Raw genomic sequence first — 17220 nt, forward strand, 5'->3', positions numbered from 1 at the left:
CAAGGAGCAGGCATGGAGCAGGAGCATGGTGGGAACCGGGAGCAATGGCACCGCGTGGCAGGAGTGGATTAGGAATCAGGAACAGGTTTGGGGCCAGGGAATCATCTAGTGGCTCAGAAAAATTTCTGTCTCTCTTTCTGGCTTAAATAGCATGGCTGGACCAGTCGGTGGAGCTGGGCAATCTTCCAGTCAGGACTCCTATGGGTGGTGCCTTGGCTCAGGCTATAGTCCTACTAGCTGCTCGGCCCTCCAGGTTTCTGCAGCCATTGGGGGGAGGAAGCCAGGATGCAACAGCTGTGTGAGAACTCCCAGGCCTGGCTTAGAAAGCTAGGACATCTCCCCGGGCTCCAATCCCAGCTCTGCAGCCTGCAGCACATCCAAGTTGTGACTGCCTCTCCAGCGCGGCGGGATGTTTCCTCTACAGTGAACCCCAGAGATCAAACCTTCATTTGTTTCCTGACACGTGAGTAAGCTCAGATCCTGGCTCTGGGGAACTCTGGGCATTTAGCATGGAACCCTAAATACCAGCAGCCATGAACTTGGGGTATGTTGGTGTCCCACTATAGATGGGAACTTGGCTCCTTGGGCCCATCGCTATTGATGACTCGTGTGTAACATAAGACTTAGGTTGGAATTAAATGTGGCCCTTTGCACATCAGTTAACTAATAACTCACTCCATGAGTAGCCATAATGGAATCAGTGGCTATTCCTACACTCAGTGTAAGGTGGCAGAATATGTCACATAGCATATCCTGTATTGTGTATTCCCTTGAAGCATCTATACACAGAAGGTGTACCAAAAAGGTTCAGTTTAAACTGGTTTTTAATCCAGTTTAGTTCAAAACCCTCTATAGATAAACCACTTTTGAACCAAAATAAGAGTATTTCAGTTTAGTTTAAACCTGTTGCTAACTGATTTTAGCTAAGTCAATGTGAGCCAGGCTTATATTAATTTAAGAGTGTCAACACAGCCTTTTTCACTGGTTCAACTAAATCAATTTTAAAATCACACTTTTAGTTAAACCAGGGTGACTTTGCATGTAGTCAAAGGAGGCAGATTTTCCAAATAATTCATTTCCCATTTAGACACCTGAATATAGGCCTGGGTAACATTTTCAAAAGTGCCAAAGTCCCATTTTCAAAAGGGACTTAGGCACTTAAGGAGCCTAAATCGCACTGAAAGTCAGTGTGACTTGGGCCCCTCAGTGCGTAGGTCACTTAGAGACTTTTGAAAATGTTTGCAGCTTTTCAAGAGAGCTCAGCATCCAACATGCGGGGGTCTCCAGCAAACCCAGCCACTTAGGTGCCTAAATGAATAGAGTTCTTTGAAAATCTGGCGTAAGTTTCCTGTTGGAGGAAATGCAGTTTGAATGTAATGATGAAAGAGTCTTTAGCAAACCTATAATCTATGAAATTGACCAAGACTAATTTTTTTGGCCATAAAACAGGACTTTTCTGCGTGCCACTCAAATATCATTCATTAGAGACGGAAAGCTTACATTCCATTCCACACGCATTGGGAGGTCTCCTCACACATCAGAAATAAAGGACCATGAAATGAGATCCCAAAGACAGTTGCACTCTAGGACTGCAACCCACTGCATTCTGAGTTCCCTGCATGAATTATAGTTTTGGGTCCCTAATTTTGGATCCTTGTCACACATTGTGTCCTGCCTTTAGGCCCTGGTGTGCTGAGGGCTAGGCCTCTCCATTTAGTGGGCATAAAGGCCTCGATTTAGCACAGTGTTTAAGCAGAGGCTTAACTTTAAGCAGATGATGAAATCTCATTAAATCAGTGTTACTGAATTTTTTTGATGAAGGGGGATGGTTTCATTGAATCATAGAGATGTATGGCTGGAAGGGACCTCGAGAGGTTATCTAGTTCAGGACTAAGTAAGCCTAGACCATCCCTGACAAATGTGTGTCTAACCTGGTCTTTAAAACCTTCAATAACAGGGATTCCATGGCCTCCGTAGGTAATCTGTTCCAGTGCTTAACTTTCCTTATAGTTAGAAAGTTTTTCCCTAATATCTAACTAACTCTCCCATGCTGCAGACTAAGCCCATTACTTCTGGTCTTACCTTCGGTGGGCATGAGAACAATTGATCACCGTCTTTTTTATAACAGCCCTTAATGTAGTTGAAGACTCTCATCAGCTCCCTCTTCAGTTTTCTTTTCTCAACACTAACCAGGCCCAGCGTTTTAACCTTTCCTGATAGGTCGGCTTTTCAAACCTTTGATCATTTTTGTTGCTCTCCTCTGGACTCCCCCAGTTTGTCCACATCCTTCTTAAAACGTGGTGCCCCAAACTCGACACAGTACTCCAGCTGAGGCCTTACTAGGGCTGCGTCGAGCGGAACAATTACCTCCCGTGTCTCATGTCCGACACTCCTGTTAATACATCCAAGAATGATATTAGCCTTTTGAGCAACTGCACCCCACCTTTGACTCATATTTTGCTGGAGTACGTGTTTTGCTGAGTCGGAACCCAAATGAGGAGTCTCTTGCCTCTATGAATGACCTGTAATAGTCTTGATTTTAAGATGCCACTGGGGAGAAAAAGCTGATTCGAGGCAGAGGCGTGCACAAGGGGAGGCAAGCAGGGGCACGGCCCCCCCCAACGATCTTCGGGGGCACAGAACTCTTCCGGCTTCAGGGCCTCAGGACAGGGGGCAGGAGAGTGATCTCCTGGTGCAGGGGCGGGGGGTGGAAGAGAAGCCCGAGCTACTTCCAAGGGTATAGGTGGCACAGAACATGTCCCTCCAAAAGAGGTCAAAATTAAATTCCTGCGCACGCCCCTGGGCAGAGAGGCATATATGCCCAAAGTGTCCTACAATACGTTTCCCAGTAACTTCAGAGTGACAAGGACAAAGCTGATCGAGGGCAGATCCACGCAATTTATACTCACTGTGTCAGAGGCAAGCGACAAGCACAAGTGACTATTAGGACTGGGTGCATTTCTTTTCAGTTGCATTTCTTTCCTGTGTATTTTTGTGTGGTTTTAGACTCTAAGATCAGAAGGGACCAATATGATCATCTAGTCTGACCTCCTGCACAACACAGCCCACAGAACCTCACTCGCCCACTCCTGTAATAGACCCCTGACCTATGACTGAGTTATTAAAGTCCTCAAATCCTGGTTTAAAGACTTTAAGGTACAGAGAATCCACCAGTAAGTGACCCGTGCCCCATGCTACAGAGGAAGGCGAAAAACAGTTTTGGGGCTCTTTGGAAAGTTGCTAGCATTCCCCGTGTGTATGAAAGGGAAGGTCCCTCACTGCAGAGCTTGGCTTCAAATCCAGATCTGAAGTTCGCAAGCAGGGGAGGCGGGAAGGTGGTCGCAGAGCTAATGGTCCCGTTTGGATTGTCGTATAGGGACTGGGCCCAAGGCAGAAGGCTGAGGTCTGAATTAGATCCAAGGGGCTTTGGACTGGTATTCCTGGCCAGGCGATCCTGCAGTGTTAGTTCAGGAGCCTAGCAGTCAAAAAATGACCCTTCATACATCTGTACAACTGCTTCATTTGCATGATCCAGCCTTCAAAAGAACTCAGCTCCCATTTAGGCACCAACTTTCTGTAAGTAGCCAACTTTTCGTAAGAGCCCAGTGTACGGGTTGCCCAACGGCCGCTGAGCTCATTTGAAAATTTTGACCCTAGGACTTGATTTTCATAGGCGCTGGCAGCTCGGCATTTCTGCAGATCAGCTCCATAGTCTCTCGGTTTGGGGCTGCCCATCAGCCGAGGCACAGCAAACTCGCAGCTGCTTTTGACAATGTGGGGCTAAGCGACTTGTCCAAAGTCAGGGAGGGAGTCGGTGGTGGTGAAGACCAGAACTCCGGCCGCCCAACTCCCAGAACCCTGCTCTGACGACTGGATGCTGCTGTTTAAAACACAGCTGTCGCAATCATACAGTGGATTTTGCACTGTTGTGATCTCAGAGCAGACAGGAAGGGGAAAAGGAAACATTCACAGGGGACAGAACAATTCAGTGTCAGTGCTGGCAATTACTGTGGTGTGTTTTTGTGTTAATTCATATTCTGGAGCTCTTTAAGTACCACTGTGATTCCCAAAGTCATCTGAAGGCAACTGAGAAAATAAGAGAAGAAATAAACAAATACAATCTTCCATTTGCAGGAATTAGTTTTAGGTTAAAATAAACAAACCAAGCAGCTGTTGAAACCTCACCTCCGGTCCCAGTGTAACATTAGCAGTAATGATAGTAATGATCACAGATGTCCTTTCCCTACACCTACAAAATTATAGCCTTTAAAAGGGCTGTGTTTGTTTTGCTTGAGGGTTAGCTACATTTCTGCCACGCACAGGAACAAAAACAAGACCATTTCAAATGGCGGAGGAAAATGGAGTGGAAAATATCACCATATGACTGGTTAATAAGTGAGCTTTTTATACCACTGGGAGGAATGGAATTAAATCAAGGACACATCTACTCTTGGGAAATGTATAGGCTCATATTCCCACTGATTCAGCTGAACCAGTGGGAATCTTTTTGTAAATTTCCCCAGTGTAAAAAGAGGCAGAAGAGAAAGGATATTTAGGCCCTGGTCCTCTAAACACTGAAATTTACATACGTGAGTAGTTCCATTGAAGGCACTCCAGAATCTCCAGAGTGGCTTCAATTCAGCAAAGTATTTAAGCACATACTTAACTCTAAGCCTTTGCTTAAGTCCCATTGAAGACAATGGGAAATCTTTAATGGATACTAAGCACGTGATTAAGAGCTATGCTGATTAGTGATGGTTGGCTGACTTGTGGCTGGTAAGAACCATCATATGCAATAATGGATCAGTGAAGGCAGCAGAAGCTCCCCTGTGTGGGACTTAGACTGGCTAAATTATAGTAAATACCTAATAGAGAATTACTGTGCATAAATCCTTAGATTTAATGGTGTTGTCAAAGCCCTAGGCCTAGTCTATCCTAGGAAAGGTTTGCTCGTGTAGTTATACCAGTACCGCTAGACCAGCAAGACTCTCCTAGTGTGGACCTACCTTATACCAGACAAAGAATGCTTTTGCCAGTAGAACTTATCCAGTTCCCCCAAACAAAATTAGCTGTATAGGCAAAACCACTTTTCGTCTCCAGTGTAATGGTGTCTACAGCTTTTGCCAGTACAGAAATGTCGTAAAAATAATCACACCCCTCACTGACATTGCCATACGAGCAACAGCTTTAAGTGCTGACCTAGCCCTGGCGTACACAAGTGTAATGCTGGCACAGTGTGATTTGCGCTGGTGTCAATCGTGCCTGGTGGTGAACATCCCAGTGTTAACAAGGCCTTTCAATTCCCATGTGAGACCTTCAGGTGCCAGTTTCATCCAGGCTGGACGAGCTGGCAGGCTCTTTCCAGGGATTTGGGAGTTAATCTGGTCTCTACTTTTTCAGCATTTTTATTTCAGCCAGGAAGAGGCAACCTCCAGCGGTGTCAGCCCAGGAAGAAGGGGCATGCTTTGTGTAGGAGGAGTTATTCTGGCACTGCGCTGACGGCGCCTGCCCACTCCTCCCAGCTGGGACAGGGACGCGGTAATTGTTATGTTTGTGTGCCGGGTGGGGACAATCTGTTATTTTGATGTTTGAAGCAAGAACCACGTTGCCAGTCCCAGCTGGGAAAGAGGATCCAGGAGACAAAACTCCTAACTTTAAAGCAGAGATAGAACCGTAAAGCTGTACTGGGATGTGGGGTTGGAGCCCATCTCTGCATTGAAGAGTAGAGGTCTGAGATTAGGCAAGTCACACTTGAAGTCTGTACCAGCTGTGTCAATCCCCCAGCTTCTTCAGTGTTCTTCCTCCATGTCAAAGAGTCCTTCTAGCTTTAAGTATTAAGGACATTGTGTGAATAGGGGGGCTGTTTTGCCATTTTCTTCTGCGTTCTCCCAAGCTCTCCTTGAGAGAGCAGTGTGTCCATTTTTTTAAATGGAGAGTCATTTTCCAGCTTCTGCTTATCCAGTGAATAATACAACCACCATGAAGAGTGCAACCTTTCCCAGTCTTCTCCACCAATGCACTTCACCCCTAACTTCCTGTGGACGCAAGAGGAGAGTTCAGTCGTGGTGGCCTATCCAATCCTTGGACTTTGTTGGAAGGTGGCCAGTTACTGCCAATTACGGGGTGATGGGTTTTGCATCAAGAGATGGCGGTAGCAGTCTTGATGTCTCCAGTTGAGTGGTTTCTTTCCCGGGAATGAGCAGGGAGAGGACAGAACATCAGGATATTCTAAAGGAGGGACGGCTTTAAACAGATGCCTTGAGGAATCCAACCGCCTCCCTGTAACTGCAGGGCAAGGACAGTCTAGCGGGAAGGGCTGCTGGCTGGAGTGTATGGGGAGCTTGCAGGAACAAGCAATGTCTGTTCCTTAAGCAGGGCACGGTGCCCTCATTGATTTGTGCATCTTAACATTCACGTTAGCCAGGGCCCCCTTAGCAACGTTTGTGCTTCCCCAGACATTGACCATTACCAGTGGTGCTTGTGGCATGGAGGGGTCAGCTGTGTGTGTGAGTGAGAGAGAACAAGACACACTCACAGTGGCTTCTTTTCTTCACTCTCCTTGCTGTTCACCTCCACAGGGCTGGCGAATCGCTGAGGCTGGGACTCCACAGCCCATGCCATTTAAATTTGTAATGAGTCTCTCTCTCACACACATCCTGCACAGAAGGTAGCCGTCTGCCATTAGCTCCCAGGCTGGCCTCAGAAGAGCCAGGCAGGGAATCTCTCTTCTCTCTCTCTGATCAACTCCGAGCCCCTCCCAAAGGGCAAAGGAATTCTTATGTTTACAGATGCTCCAGCAAAGCTGAGCCATGTACACTCTGGTCTCTGAGCCTTGTTTATTTGCTGCTACATCACGTTTTGTTCCAGGTGATTACAGCTAACCTGGCTGAAATTTCCCCTCTGGCACTGTACTTTTTTAATTGAGGGAGCAGATTTGGTTCTGGAGGAAAGAGAGGGATTTATCATCCTAGACAGATATAGCACAGCCAGGGGCTGGGCAACTTTGCTCTGCAAAGCTCTTCCAATGCCCTCTGTCCTGACCTGCAGCCCCCTGCTATCACAATCCAGAGTCCCCCCCACACACACACCTATTTCGCCAGTGCACCCTGCACTTGAAATTCAGCATTCCCTGCTATTCCAGACCTGGGCTTCTCCTAAGAAAAGATTGTCAACCATGCCAAATTATGCAGTGATTTTTTGATGTGGATACACATCTGCTAGAATCTAGGGTGAGATTTTTCTCCCTGCCAGCTATGCCTTTCTGCCACATCAAAGGACTGTACATGGTAGAGCCTTCCTTCATGCTTCCACCTGGCGTCATGTGCCCCACACCGGACAGCTGATAACTTCCTTCAGGGAACATTATGTGGAGTGACTGGGCAGTCTCGTTCTAAGGACCTGCTCCAGAGCTCACTGACTTCATATGGCTTTGGTCCCATCTGAATTTGCTGTTGTCAAAGCATATACGATGGCAGATCATTACAAAAATGGTGGTGATAATGCATCAGATCAGCCCATGCATGTGTCTAGTTCAAATTGCAACGCATCTCCCCATCCCTTTTAACTTGGAACTCTCTGTAAACGAATACACCGTGGTACTGGTCTCAGATATAAGATAACCAGCTCATTTGTCTTCTGTCTCCTTACAACCACCATCTCTCCCAAATTTTGAAAGGTAAAGCAACATTCATAACCATGAACATTATACTTGCTGGTGGCAAAATTATTTTGTCATCTATTTACACTGACCCTTTTCTGATGGTTTCTTTCCATCACTCTTTTTCTAGCTATCCATCTATTTCTCCATCAACCAACCCATCTGTCCTTTCTTTCTGTTTCCATTTGGTCCCCCCCAAATTAAATCAGGGTTCTTAGAAATGTAAAAGTAAACCAATATTGGTTTTTTTAAAAATAAAAACATCCATACACCCCTAGTGAAGGGAAGCTGACTCTCCCAAGCTCACTGATTTGAAATTCTACATACAGCATCAGCCCTTGGTTTGGCATAATCAGAAACAGACGGGGGGAGGGTGGAACGCATGCTGTCCACCAGTATGTTTCATGTGCAATTTTAATTGCTTATCTCAAAAAGAGAGGTGATGACAGCTTTGGAGAACGGAATATTTATTCCCCTTGTACCCACAAAGCCTCTTCTCACTTTCATCTCCCAGGATCTTCCAAATTATGCAGTGGAACATGTGCAGAGAGCAAAGTGCAGCTATTTGGAAGTAAGACACTGTTCCTGGAACCTCTGTCACATCAAAGATTTTGCCCTTCCACCACCACCCCTTTGTCTCTGAAGCAATGGTTTCTAGCATGGAGCCTTCAAACTATAGACCAGTGTACAAAGGATTTTTTTTTTGTTGTTTTTTTGTTTTTACAAAAACAGAAAAGCAAGAATTTCCCTTTTTTTTTTTTATAACATTATCCACAAAAGTTTACAAAATAGCCTTGAAATTAAGCTCTTGGTTATGGGATCCAATTGGCTTTTCCTGGCGAAATCCAGCCGGATCCATGAAGATGTCACTAGTCAGTTAAGAGATACATCGTCACCATCTTGGTTTCCTTAACCCAACTGTCACCTCCCTCCTCCCCTGCCAGTTCCTCGAGGTGGTTGCGGGTGAGCAAATAAGGGGGCTGGCGGGTTTGAGTCTCAGTTACCTATGGCTGTACAAAAAAAGAAAAATATCCCAAAGGGAAAGGCCTTTGTATATTTCCAAGACAGAGACCATCCGGCGATTGGGCTAACAGCTGGGCGTGTCGGAGTTGGGCGGCTGGGAGTCATCTGTGAATCTATGGTATGGCTGTTCAAATGCAGCGCCAGATACGACTGAACTCATGCTCTCTGCTCCGGGCATTGCCTTTCATGCCCCTCTCTGTCCTGAAGATTCACTCAAGAACCTTTCCCTCCGTAACAGCAGGTTGTCTGTAAGAGACACAATCTGTTTGGCCAAATGCCGATGGGTGACGCATGAGGGAAGAGGGGCACCACGAGGCCCGGATGTTGGCTACGTCCCTTTCCAGTTGCCATGCTGCTTTGTTGGTCAGTTCAGTCTTCTTTTATTTTTTGGTAAAAAATAGTTTCACCTGCCTTCTGCCCCCCTCCGCCCCCACTCCTCCAGAGAGTTGACCTTCAAGAGTCCAGTGGCGTAGCTTGCACCTCCACGGCTAGAAGCTTCTCCCCAGGCCTCCCTTGATCCCAGTGTTTGACGAAAGGAGGGTAGACCACACGCACCGAGGAGGAGCCCGGGCTCCACGGCAAGCAGTACAGGAGCAGCTTCCCAGGGCTCCCAGGTTGTGACCTGAAAGAACCAAGGCCATAGTGGCCTAACAGGATGAGAGAGAGCAGCGAGATGCAGAGGGCCAGCGTCGTCAAGACACTCTGCCTGCTCTCCAGGTACCGGTAGCAGGAGCCAGCCTCTTTAGTCCTGGCATTCACACAGGCCACCTTGGACTGCAAGTTTACGAAGGCCACGTGAAGGCAGGCCCAGTACTCCGTGTCCTGGTGGAGCCGGGTGATGTTGTACAGGTGGGTGCCTGCAGGGATGCGGGCCACGTTGGGCACGTCTAAACTGGAGCTGAAGGAGAAGCTGGACCAGGTGAGATTGGAGGAGAGAGTGTTGAGGTGGGGCTTCCAGGCGACGAGGATGTGATAGGCCTGGACTTCCTTTACCAGGAGCTCCAGGTTGTCCACACTAAGAGGGAAGGAGCTGTTGACCATCAAGCTGATGCTCTTGGTGTCAGCACCGATAAGATTATGGGCCACGCAGGTATACAGCCCGGCCTCCTGTGCAGTTACCTTGTGAATTTCCAGTGTCCCTTCTGGGTGCACCTTGTACCTCCCGTCCTCCGAGTAAGGGATCAGCTTGACCCCAGAAGGTGTGACCCAATAGATCTCTGGTTCTGGTTCCGCCAAGGCTCTACAATGAAGTGAGATGTTCTCGCTGGCTGCCACCTCCAAGTGGGAGGGGAAACTTTTGCTGGAGATGAGAGGCAGGCACCGGTCGGTCATTTCCCGGAAGGGGACATCCCGGATGTGCCTCCGTTTCAGGTCCGGGGGTTCGGCGCACAGCGTAGACTGGGGCTCGATGAAGCGGATGTGGTTCTCGGTGCTGTTCACCCAGCGGATGACACAGTCGCAGCGGATGGGGTTGCTATGGATGCTGATCTCCTGCAGGTTGGGTAGGGACTCTACCGTCTGCTTATGCAAGGCACTTAGGGCATTGTTGTTGAGCATCAGGGTCTCCATTTGGGGCAGGTGATGGAAAGCACTGGGGTGGATGAAGGACAGCTTGGGATTGTTGGTCACGTCCAGTTTGGTCAGCTCAGGGAGATTGATCAAGGCAAACTTGTCGATGGACACCAGCTCCTCCATGTTGTTCAGGCCCAGCTCCTTGAGGTGTAGCATATTGGTGAAGTCACTCTGCCTGATCCTCTGCAAAGGGTTTTTATTCAGATCCAAGAACTTAAGGCCAGGGACTTGCTGCAGCGCCCGCTTGGGGACATTCATCAGCTTGTTGTCATAGAAAGACAGGCTCTCCAGGCTTCTCAGCCCTTCCAGGGCAAAATCTGAGATCTCCCTCAGGTTCATCCCAGCCAGAACCAAGCTCCGCAGGTTGGACAGAGGCCTGAAGTTCATATCCAAGATGGCGTCCACCTTGTTGCCCCCGATCATGAGAATCTCCAGGCTGGGCAGCATCTGGAACCAGCGGCTATCGACTGTCCTCAAGAGATTAGAGTTGAGGTGGAGACGGAGGAGGTTACCGAGGCCTGAGAAGGCCCGTGGGGAGATCCTGTGCAGCTGGTTGTGGTTCAGATACAACTCCTGGAGGTTGGCCAAGCCAGAGAAGCTGTTATCGGCCAACTCGGCCAACTGGTTCTCTTCCAGGTGGAGGCTCAGCAGCTGGGGCATGTTCTTCAGATCGAAGTCCCAGATGTCAGAGAAGCTGTTCTGGGACAAGTCCAGCTCCGTCAGGTTTTTCAGATAGTCCAGCTCGCTCTGCTCGACCCTGGCGATGCGGTTGCTTTGCAGGAGCAGGGTCTGCGTCCCCTCTGGCATGCTCTTGGGCATTGCGGAGATGAGCAAGTCATTGCAGTCCACGGTGGCAGCCTCCTGGTACACAGACCTGGGTGTGTACCACGGCCTGATCTGACACACGCACTGCAGTGGGCATTTGACCTTCCAGGGCACCACGGGGATTGCCGTGGCAGTTGCCACACATATGAGAAGCAAGTTCATTTGGAAGTGTCTCATTTTCAACTGGCCAGACCGACTTCCTTCCAGGGCAAAATCTTTCACAGGGCACATCCAGAACTTGGCATGGGTAGAGGGAGGGGTGGCTATCGGACCCCCACACAGAAAACCCCCACCCCCAAGCCCTTGCCACCATTCACGGGTGTTCCCGGCAGTTCCTGTTAAAGGCGGCACAGCTTGGCCTTCTCTGTAGCAGAGATCATAATGCGCTGGGCGGGGTTTGCTCCTTTAATCAGAACTTCTCCTTTTCTTCCTCCCAAGGCGATTTGTTTTTATACTCCGCTGCATTTTTGAGGCTTCTTCTAAAGGCCGTTCCTGAAAGAGCCCAAGGAACAGGTCATGTTAGAGGAGAACCGTGCCAGTGGCAAACAAGCAAGACCGAGAAATACAGATTAATCCCACATCAACAGTCCTGAGAGGAGTGTTGGTCTTGTGGTCAGGAAATCTGGGCTCAGCTCCTGATTCTTCTACAGGCTCCTCGTGTGACAAATTATTTAAACTCTCTGTGCCTCACCATCTATAAAATGGGGCTGATAATACTTCCTTTCTCCCATACTTTATCTGCCTATTTAGGTTGTAAACTCCTTGGGACAGGGACCGTCTCTTATTATATGAATGTACAGCTCCTAGCATAATGGGGTCATGATCTCAGAGACCTCTAGGTGCTACTGTAATATAAATAATGCTAATCTATTTCTTTTTCTGGCTCAATTGAAAGCTTGAGTGCGATCAAACCAAGGCCTTGGAACACCGCATCCTCCAGTTTTTCGGATCCTGTTTCAAACTTGGCGTTTGGCCCTTGGAACAAACCAGGACTCCTAGATCTCCATACCTCCTGAACTTTGGGAACTTTTAAATCTAGATATGGATGGTCCCATCTTGGGCCCATCTCTGCTCAGAACTAAGTGGTTAAAATTAAGTCAAGGGAGTTCAGAAAGTCTCTCCAATTAGGGCATATTGTGAGTGTGTTATATTAGTAAAGAGTAAAATAATGCAAGCATTTTGGAAGGGATATTAACCCTCAGGCTTCAGGGCCTAAGCCATCTAATGAGACCAGGAATTAACGTCCCCTGGGTGCTAGTTATCCATCAGCTTGTAGGATTTCTGGCATTTTCCTCTGAAGCAGCTGGTACAGGCTATGGCCAGAGACAAGATATTAAGCTAGATAGGCCCCAGGTCAGATCCAGTCTGGCAATCACTATGTGCAGCGTAGTTTGTGTAGGTTTTTACAAGGGGCTGAAGGAATCAATGTGTCTGTTGTGGTGTTCACTGATCACTCAGCGCATCAGGGGCTTGTAAGAGCTCTGCGCCCAGTACCAGCCAGGTGTGCAGAGCAAGAGCTGCTCAGCAGCCTGCTTCCACCCGGACTGGGAAGCTCAGCCCTTAAAGGCACAGTACCCAATACCACATCTGAGGAATAAGCTGGGAGCCAAAGGAAAGTGATGGGTGACCATGGGGATGGGGGGTGGGCTTGGGGAGCCACACAGGCACAGAATTCTTGATCGCGGCAAAAGCCTACTGGCATGAAACGGAAGTTAAAAGATTCTCCACAGCGAGTAATCAGGAGATTCCTTTGCTCATTCTCTTTCCCCAGAGGGTAAAATCGGAAGCATAAATATCACAGGAGTCACTTCTCTCGCTGAGGGGGAAGATTAAGGTGTATGTATATGGAGGCAAACCTTCAGATGCCCCATCAGTAGAACACAACTAATGCATAGGGTTGCACTGTGACATGGGGCATTATAATCAGAGATTCCTCCTGGTGCGGAGAGAGGGGGTTTTCCTTTGAAAAGCCTTGTTTCCCATCAACTCCCCACCCCCATCACTACAACACTGTTGTGATAATTCTCCGCTTCCCTAAGGCTCTCCCATGGAAAGGGAGAAGATGGGCGAGTCACATTGTGAGCCTCAGCTGCCATTAAAGAGTCAATGTTTGCTATCGGTTACGGTGCAGTGGTTTCTAAGACATGCCAGCTAGTTCTTGTTCCAAATGTCGGGGAGGGAATGAGGGTGTCTCCAGCATCATCCTGAGCTAGTGAAATCTGTGTTAGCTCCACCGACTTCAGTCCAGTCTCATTCATCCTTCACTTAAAGACAGAGCTCTACCAGGCAGTTCATTTTTGCTCCTGTTCCCCCAAGGTGTATCAGTTACGCAGAGAAATCTCCCGCCCACACAACCTCCCCATCTAACTCAGAGAAAGGAGACGGGGCTAAATAGCTTGACCCAAAAGAATCCACACGAGAATGATCATGATCGTGTATGTGTTATAAACAGTACAGTAAGAATTTTATGCCAGCCCAGAGAAGTGTCTTCTTTGAGCCCACCCAGGAGCCAGTAGCAGGGTTTGAACCTTGGCCCTTAAAACCTAAGAGCATACATCACAATCAGTGGAGCTGAAAGGCTAAGACCATGGGAGGGAAGCAGTAGCAGTTCATAGGTCGCCTGTGTGGAATAGCCAGGGACCAAAGGCCCACACTCCAAGCACAGGTTGCATGTGGATTTCTGCTGTCTTTGCCTTTGGAGATGCATCCCCACTACTGATACTCTCAGGCAAAGCCGTGGGGCTCAGGGCTCCATCACTGCTCATTGACACTCGTCATTTTCCTTAATGACAGCCAGGGGAAGGAACGTACCACCCGCCGCTGATGGTGCAGCTCCCATTTCCGCCCCGTGCAGTGAGATGTTGCTGCAAGCAGAGGCCAAGGCAGCACTGGAGCTGGGGTTTGTTCCCCCAGCTGGGGTTTGACCCCTGTTCCCCTCCCTCTTTGGCACGCAGGTTTCCATCAAGACCAGGTTTGGTGGACCCTCACACCACCTCCTCTTGCTCACAGGGTTTGTTTTGTTCCACGTCATTTGGACCCTCGCCCTGTTGCCAAGTCTTGCAATATTTGGTGTTTTTCTTAAAGCTCCAGCATGGTAGTAATGAATACATTACTGAGGCTGCCAGACCCAGACTAACCCCATGACTCTCTCTGGCTGTACCTAGAAGCAGGCGGTGGGCTCTCAGTACCAACAGGGGAATGGTGCAGGGTGGTGCCATGAACCCCAGGCCCGTGGCAGCTTTTTCGGAAGGCATCGTCTGTGCAGGGAAAGATATCTTGGGCTTTGGGTTTGGAGAGGATTTTTACCCACTTCTTCTGTCACCCTCACCTGCCCCATTGATGTACCCTTCGCTCGGTAAGGGAGAGTGCATTAGCTCCTCACAGCTCATGCTTTGAACCAGATAGATTTTTACAAGCTGCTTTTCCCTGCCAGCTCCTCACTCCACTCAAAGCTGGGTGCAGCGCCCAAGTGGAGACAGGCGTTCCAGTGAGTACTCACAGTACGGCATGACAGGGCATGGGGAAGGTGGGCTGCAGGAGGGCATGGGCGGTGGAGGGGAGGGGAGGGGAATAGCCCCGTTCTCACAGCGCTCTCCAGGGCACTTTTAGCAGATGGGAAAGGGAAAGCAAGAGGAGGGAACCGGAGGCAATAGCAGCAGAAAGGGGGATGAGAAAAGGGAGCACGCGCCAGTGGGTAAGGATACATCTACACTGTGATGCATGCTCTTCGATTTTTAAAAAACCAAAACCCAAAAAACCCCATGGCAGGAGTTCTCGTGACTGGATGGCAAGGAGTTAGGAGTTGAAAATATAGTCTATTTTCCCCAGTTATTAGATACTACAGTGATGAGTGCTGCATAGACAGCTATGTAGAACAGACTAGTACATGCTAATCAAATACACAGTGCATGCATGAGAGCTGTAGGCAGCCATTTAGGAAATACAGCGAAGAAGGAGAAGGACAGCATGGATTGATTCTGTAATCCCCTCATTCACACTTTGGGAGATGGAGAGCAGTTCAACTTGGGGGCAGGGGGGCTTCTAAAACTCACATGATTGCAAAAAGAGCCTGTTTTCATAGGATTTGAACACACTGTGGTGTATTATTGGCTCTTAGTCTCTATACATACTGACACTCTTGGTATGGCTTGATCCAGTGTTGACTTCAGTGGGCATTGGGCCAGGCTTTACCTCTCCGTGCATTCACACCATGTACCCAAGCACCTTATGAAATTATTAAAACATATGCACAGCTTGCCATCAGTCCTTAGTTTTCTCTTCTGTTCCCTACTCTGGGGACAAGTAGGATCACCTACAACTTCGCACCCCTTCTCATAATGTTCACAAGGGGGACTTTGTTAAAAAAGGAAACCCCAGGCCTTTAAATGTGCGTCTAGCAAACACAATGCTGTGCTTTTCACTCTCCAAATACAGATTCCCAACTTGCTGCTAAAGAGTCTGAGTACAGATGTCTCCACCAAATATCTCCTGCGCTACCAAGTAGTGCAATTAGAAGTGCCACGGTGGAGCTCTGGAAACACTATGCACTTGTCTTTGCTACCTCACCCACTGCACGGAAGGTGCATGGGGTGACATACCACACCACGTATTTTAATTACCTAAAAATTAGGGATACTAGATAGCTCAGGCAATTGGTGATCTGTGAAGCCAATGTGTGGGGCAAGGAGTCTCACGCCGCATATATACAGCACCTAGCACAATGGGGCTTTGATCCTGGATGGGTTCCCTAGGTGCTACCATAATAATAATAAAATAGAGTGCTATGAAACAGAAACCAATCTTAAAATTGTTCACCGACCAGGGATTCGTTCACGATCTCTTTTCTAAGCACCTCTTTTCTTCAGCTTCTCCACAAAGGCCAATTGCTAAACCAACAACATGAATTGACCAACTCATACGCTGTGTTGGTGCTAATGAAGAGTGGCAGACAGGGCAAAACAAAATCCCACTGGGGTGCATGCAGTGCTTAATTTGTAATGCAACTGGAGCCAGGGCTCAAGACATGTTTGCATTCTTAACTGATGCTGCAAGGCCAGAGGTGCCAGGGCTGTGAACTGCCTGGGTGCAGTCCTGTCCTGGACTAAGCAAGCACTGGGTGTGTGACACCCCCATCAACTCCCCAACAAGAATTCAGCTATTCCCAGAGAGCTTCCCTCAGGGTTTGTCTGGAGCAGCGAAATGTTGGAGGAAATGCATTTTTCTAGCCATCATCTGAAAAGAGGCCTGCTGGGATTTTCCCATCTCTAATAGTGCTCAACCGCCATGCCCCCTGGGATCCCAGACAAAGATGACTTTGCCCCAGGACTCGGAGAGTCTGCTGAAGAGAAGGCATACCTGCCTCTGGAATGGACCTGGTTGCACCAAAAAGCATGGTCAATAAATGTCCTTGGAGGGAGTGGGACTCCCCTCTGCCCTGTTTTAATTTAATCAAGGCCCTCCATCCTGCAGTAAGCATCTCTTTGCAGACTCCTGCACTCACCCAGAGTCTCACTGACACTGAAGTCCCTGAGGTGTCCAGCCACATCTCTTTCCTGTTCTAGATGGGCTCTTACAGCATTGCCAGGCTATCAAGGCAACACATGATGCTTGACCATCCGCACATGCCAGATATTTGTTTCAGAACCACCCTCCCTCACACTAGCTCATTTGCCCCCTCTCTTGGTTTCCTAAGAAAGTGTGTGCACGTTGCTATGGGGAAATGAAACAATAGAGCCCAGCACCTCACTCCTCTTCGCCCTGGAGCTACTCTAAGCTAAGGAGGGGATAATTTCATGAGAGCCTCTGACTGAAAGCACTGGCACTGCTCAGAAAGCTGAAGTAGGTTTCTTCCTTAGCTAGATGCATTATGGAAAGGAAAGAGAGCTGCAACCAGACTAAACCAAAGTCATTTCACGAACTCCTGCATCATCAGGTCTTAGCTAGCCCTACTACTAACCAGGCTTCCTAAGCCGCAGCTGTGCTGAGGAGCCTCTTTATAAAGGTACCTGACTGGTCAGTCCGAAGTGATCCCAGGTGTGGCCCATTCTCTCTCTAACTGGGCTCATTAGTGGTTACCACATGTGCCTATGTAAGACAATTCATTAGCCCTCTCTCTGCTGGATGTGATCCTGGCCACTGCATCC

General features: G+C 48.4%; 1 protein-coding gene across 1 annotated transcript; it reads right to left on the reverse strand.

The window, feature by feature from the left end:
- Positions 1 to 8107: 8107 nt before the first annotated feature.
- Positions 8108 to 17015, reverse strand: LRRN2 (leucine rich repeat neuronal 2). The gene is made up of 2 exons (XM_067531479.1): positions 16578 to 17015; positions 8108 to 11569 (listed from the first exon to the last, which is right to left on the reverse strand). The coding sequence occupies exon 2, from the start codon at positions 11306 to 11308 to the stop codon at positions 9134 to 9136; it is 2175 nt and encodes a 724-aa protein (XP_067387580.1). The 5' UTR covers positions 11309 to 11569; positions 16578 to 17015; the 3' UTR covers positions 8108 to 9133.
- Between the last annotated feature and the right edge of the window lie 205 nt (positions 17016 to 17220).

The sequence above is a fragment of the Emydura macquarii genome, unplaced genomic scaffold (assembly GCF_026122565.2).
Source record: "Emydura macquarii macquarii isolate MOO-44397 ecotype Brisbane River unplaced genomic scaffold, CSIRO-AGI_Emac_v2 contig_3220, whole genome shotgun sequence".
NCBI classification, from domain to species: Eukaryota; Metazoa; Chordata; order Testudines; family Chelidae; genus Emydura; species Emydura macquarii.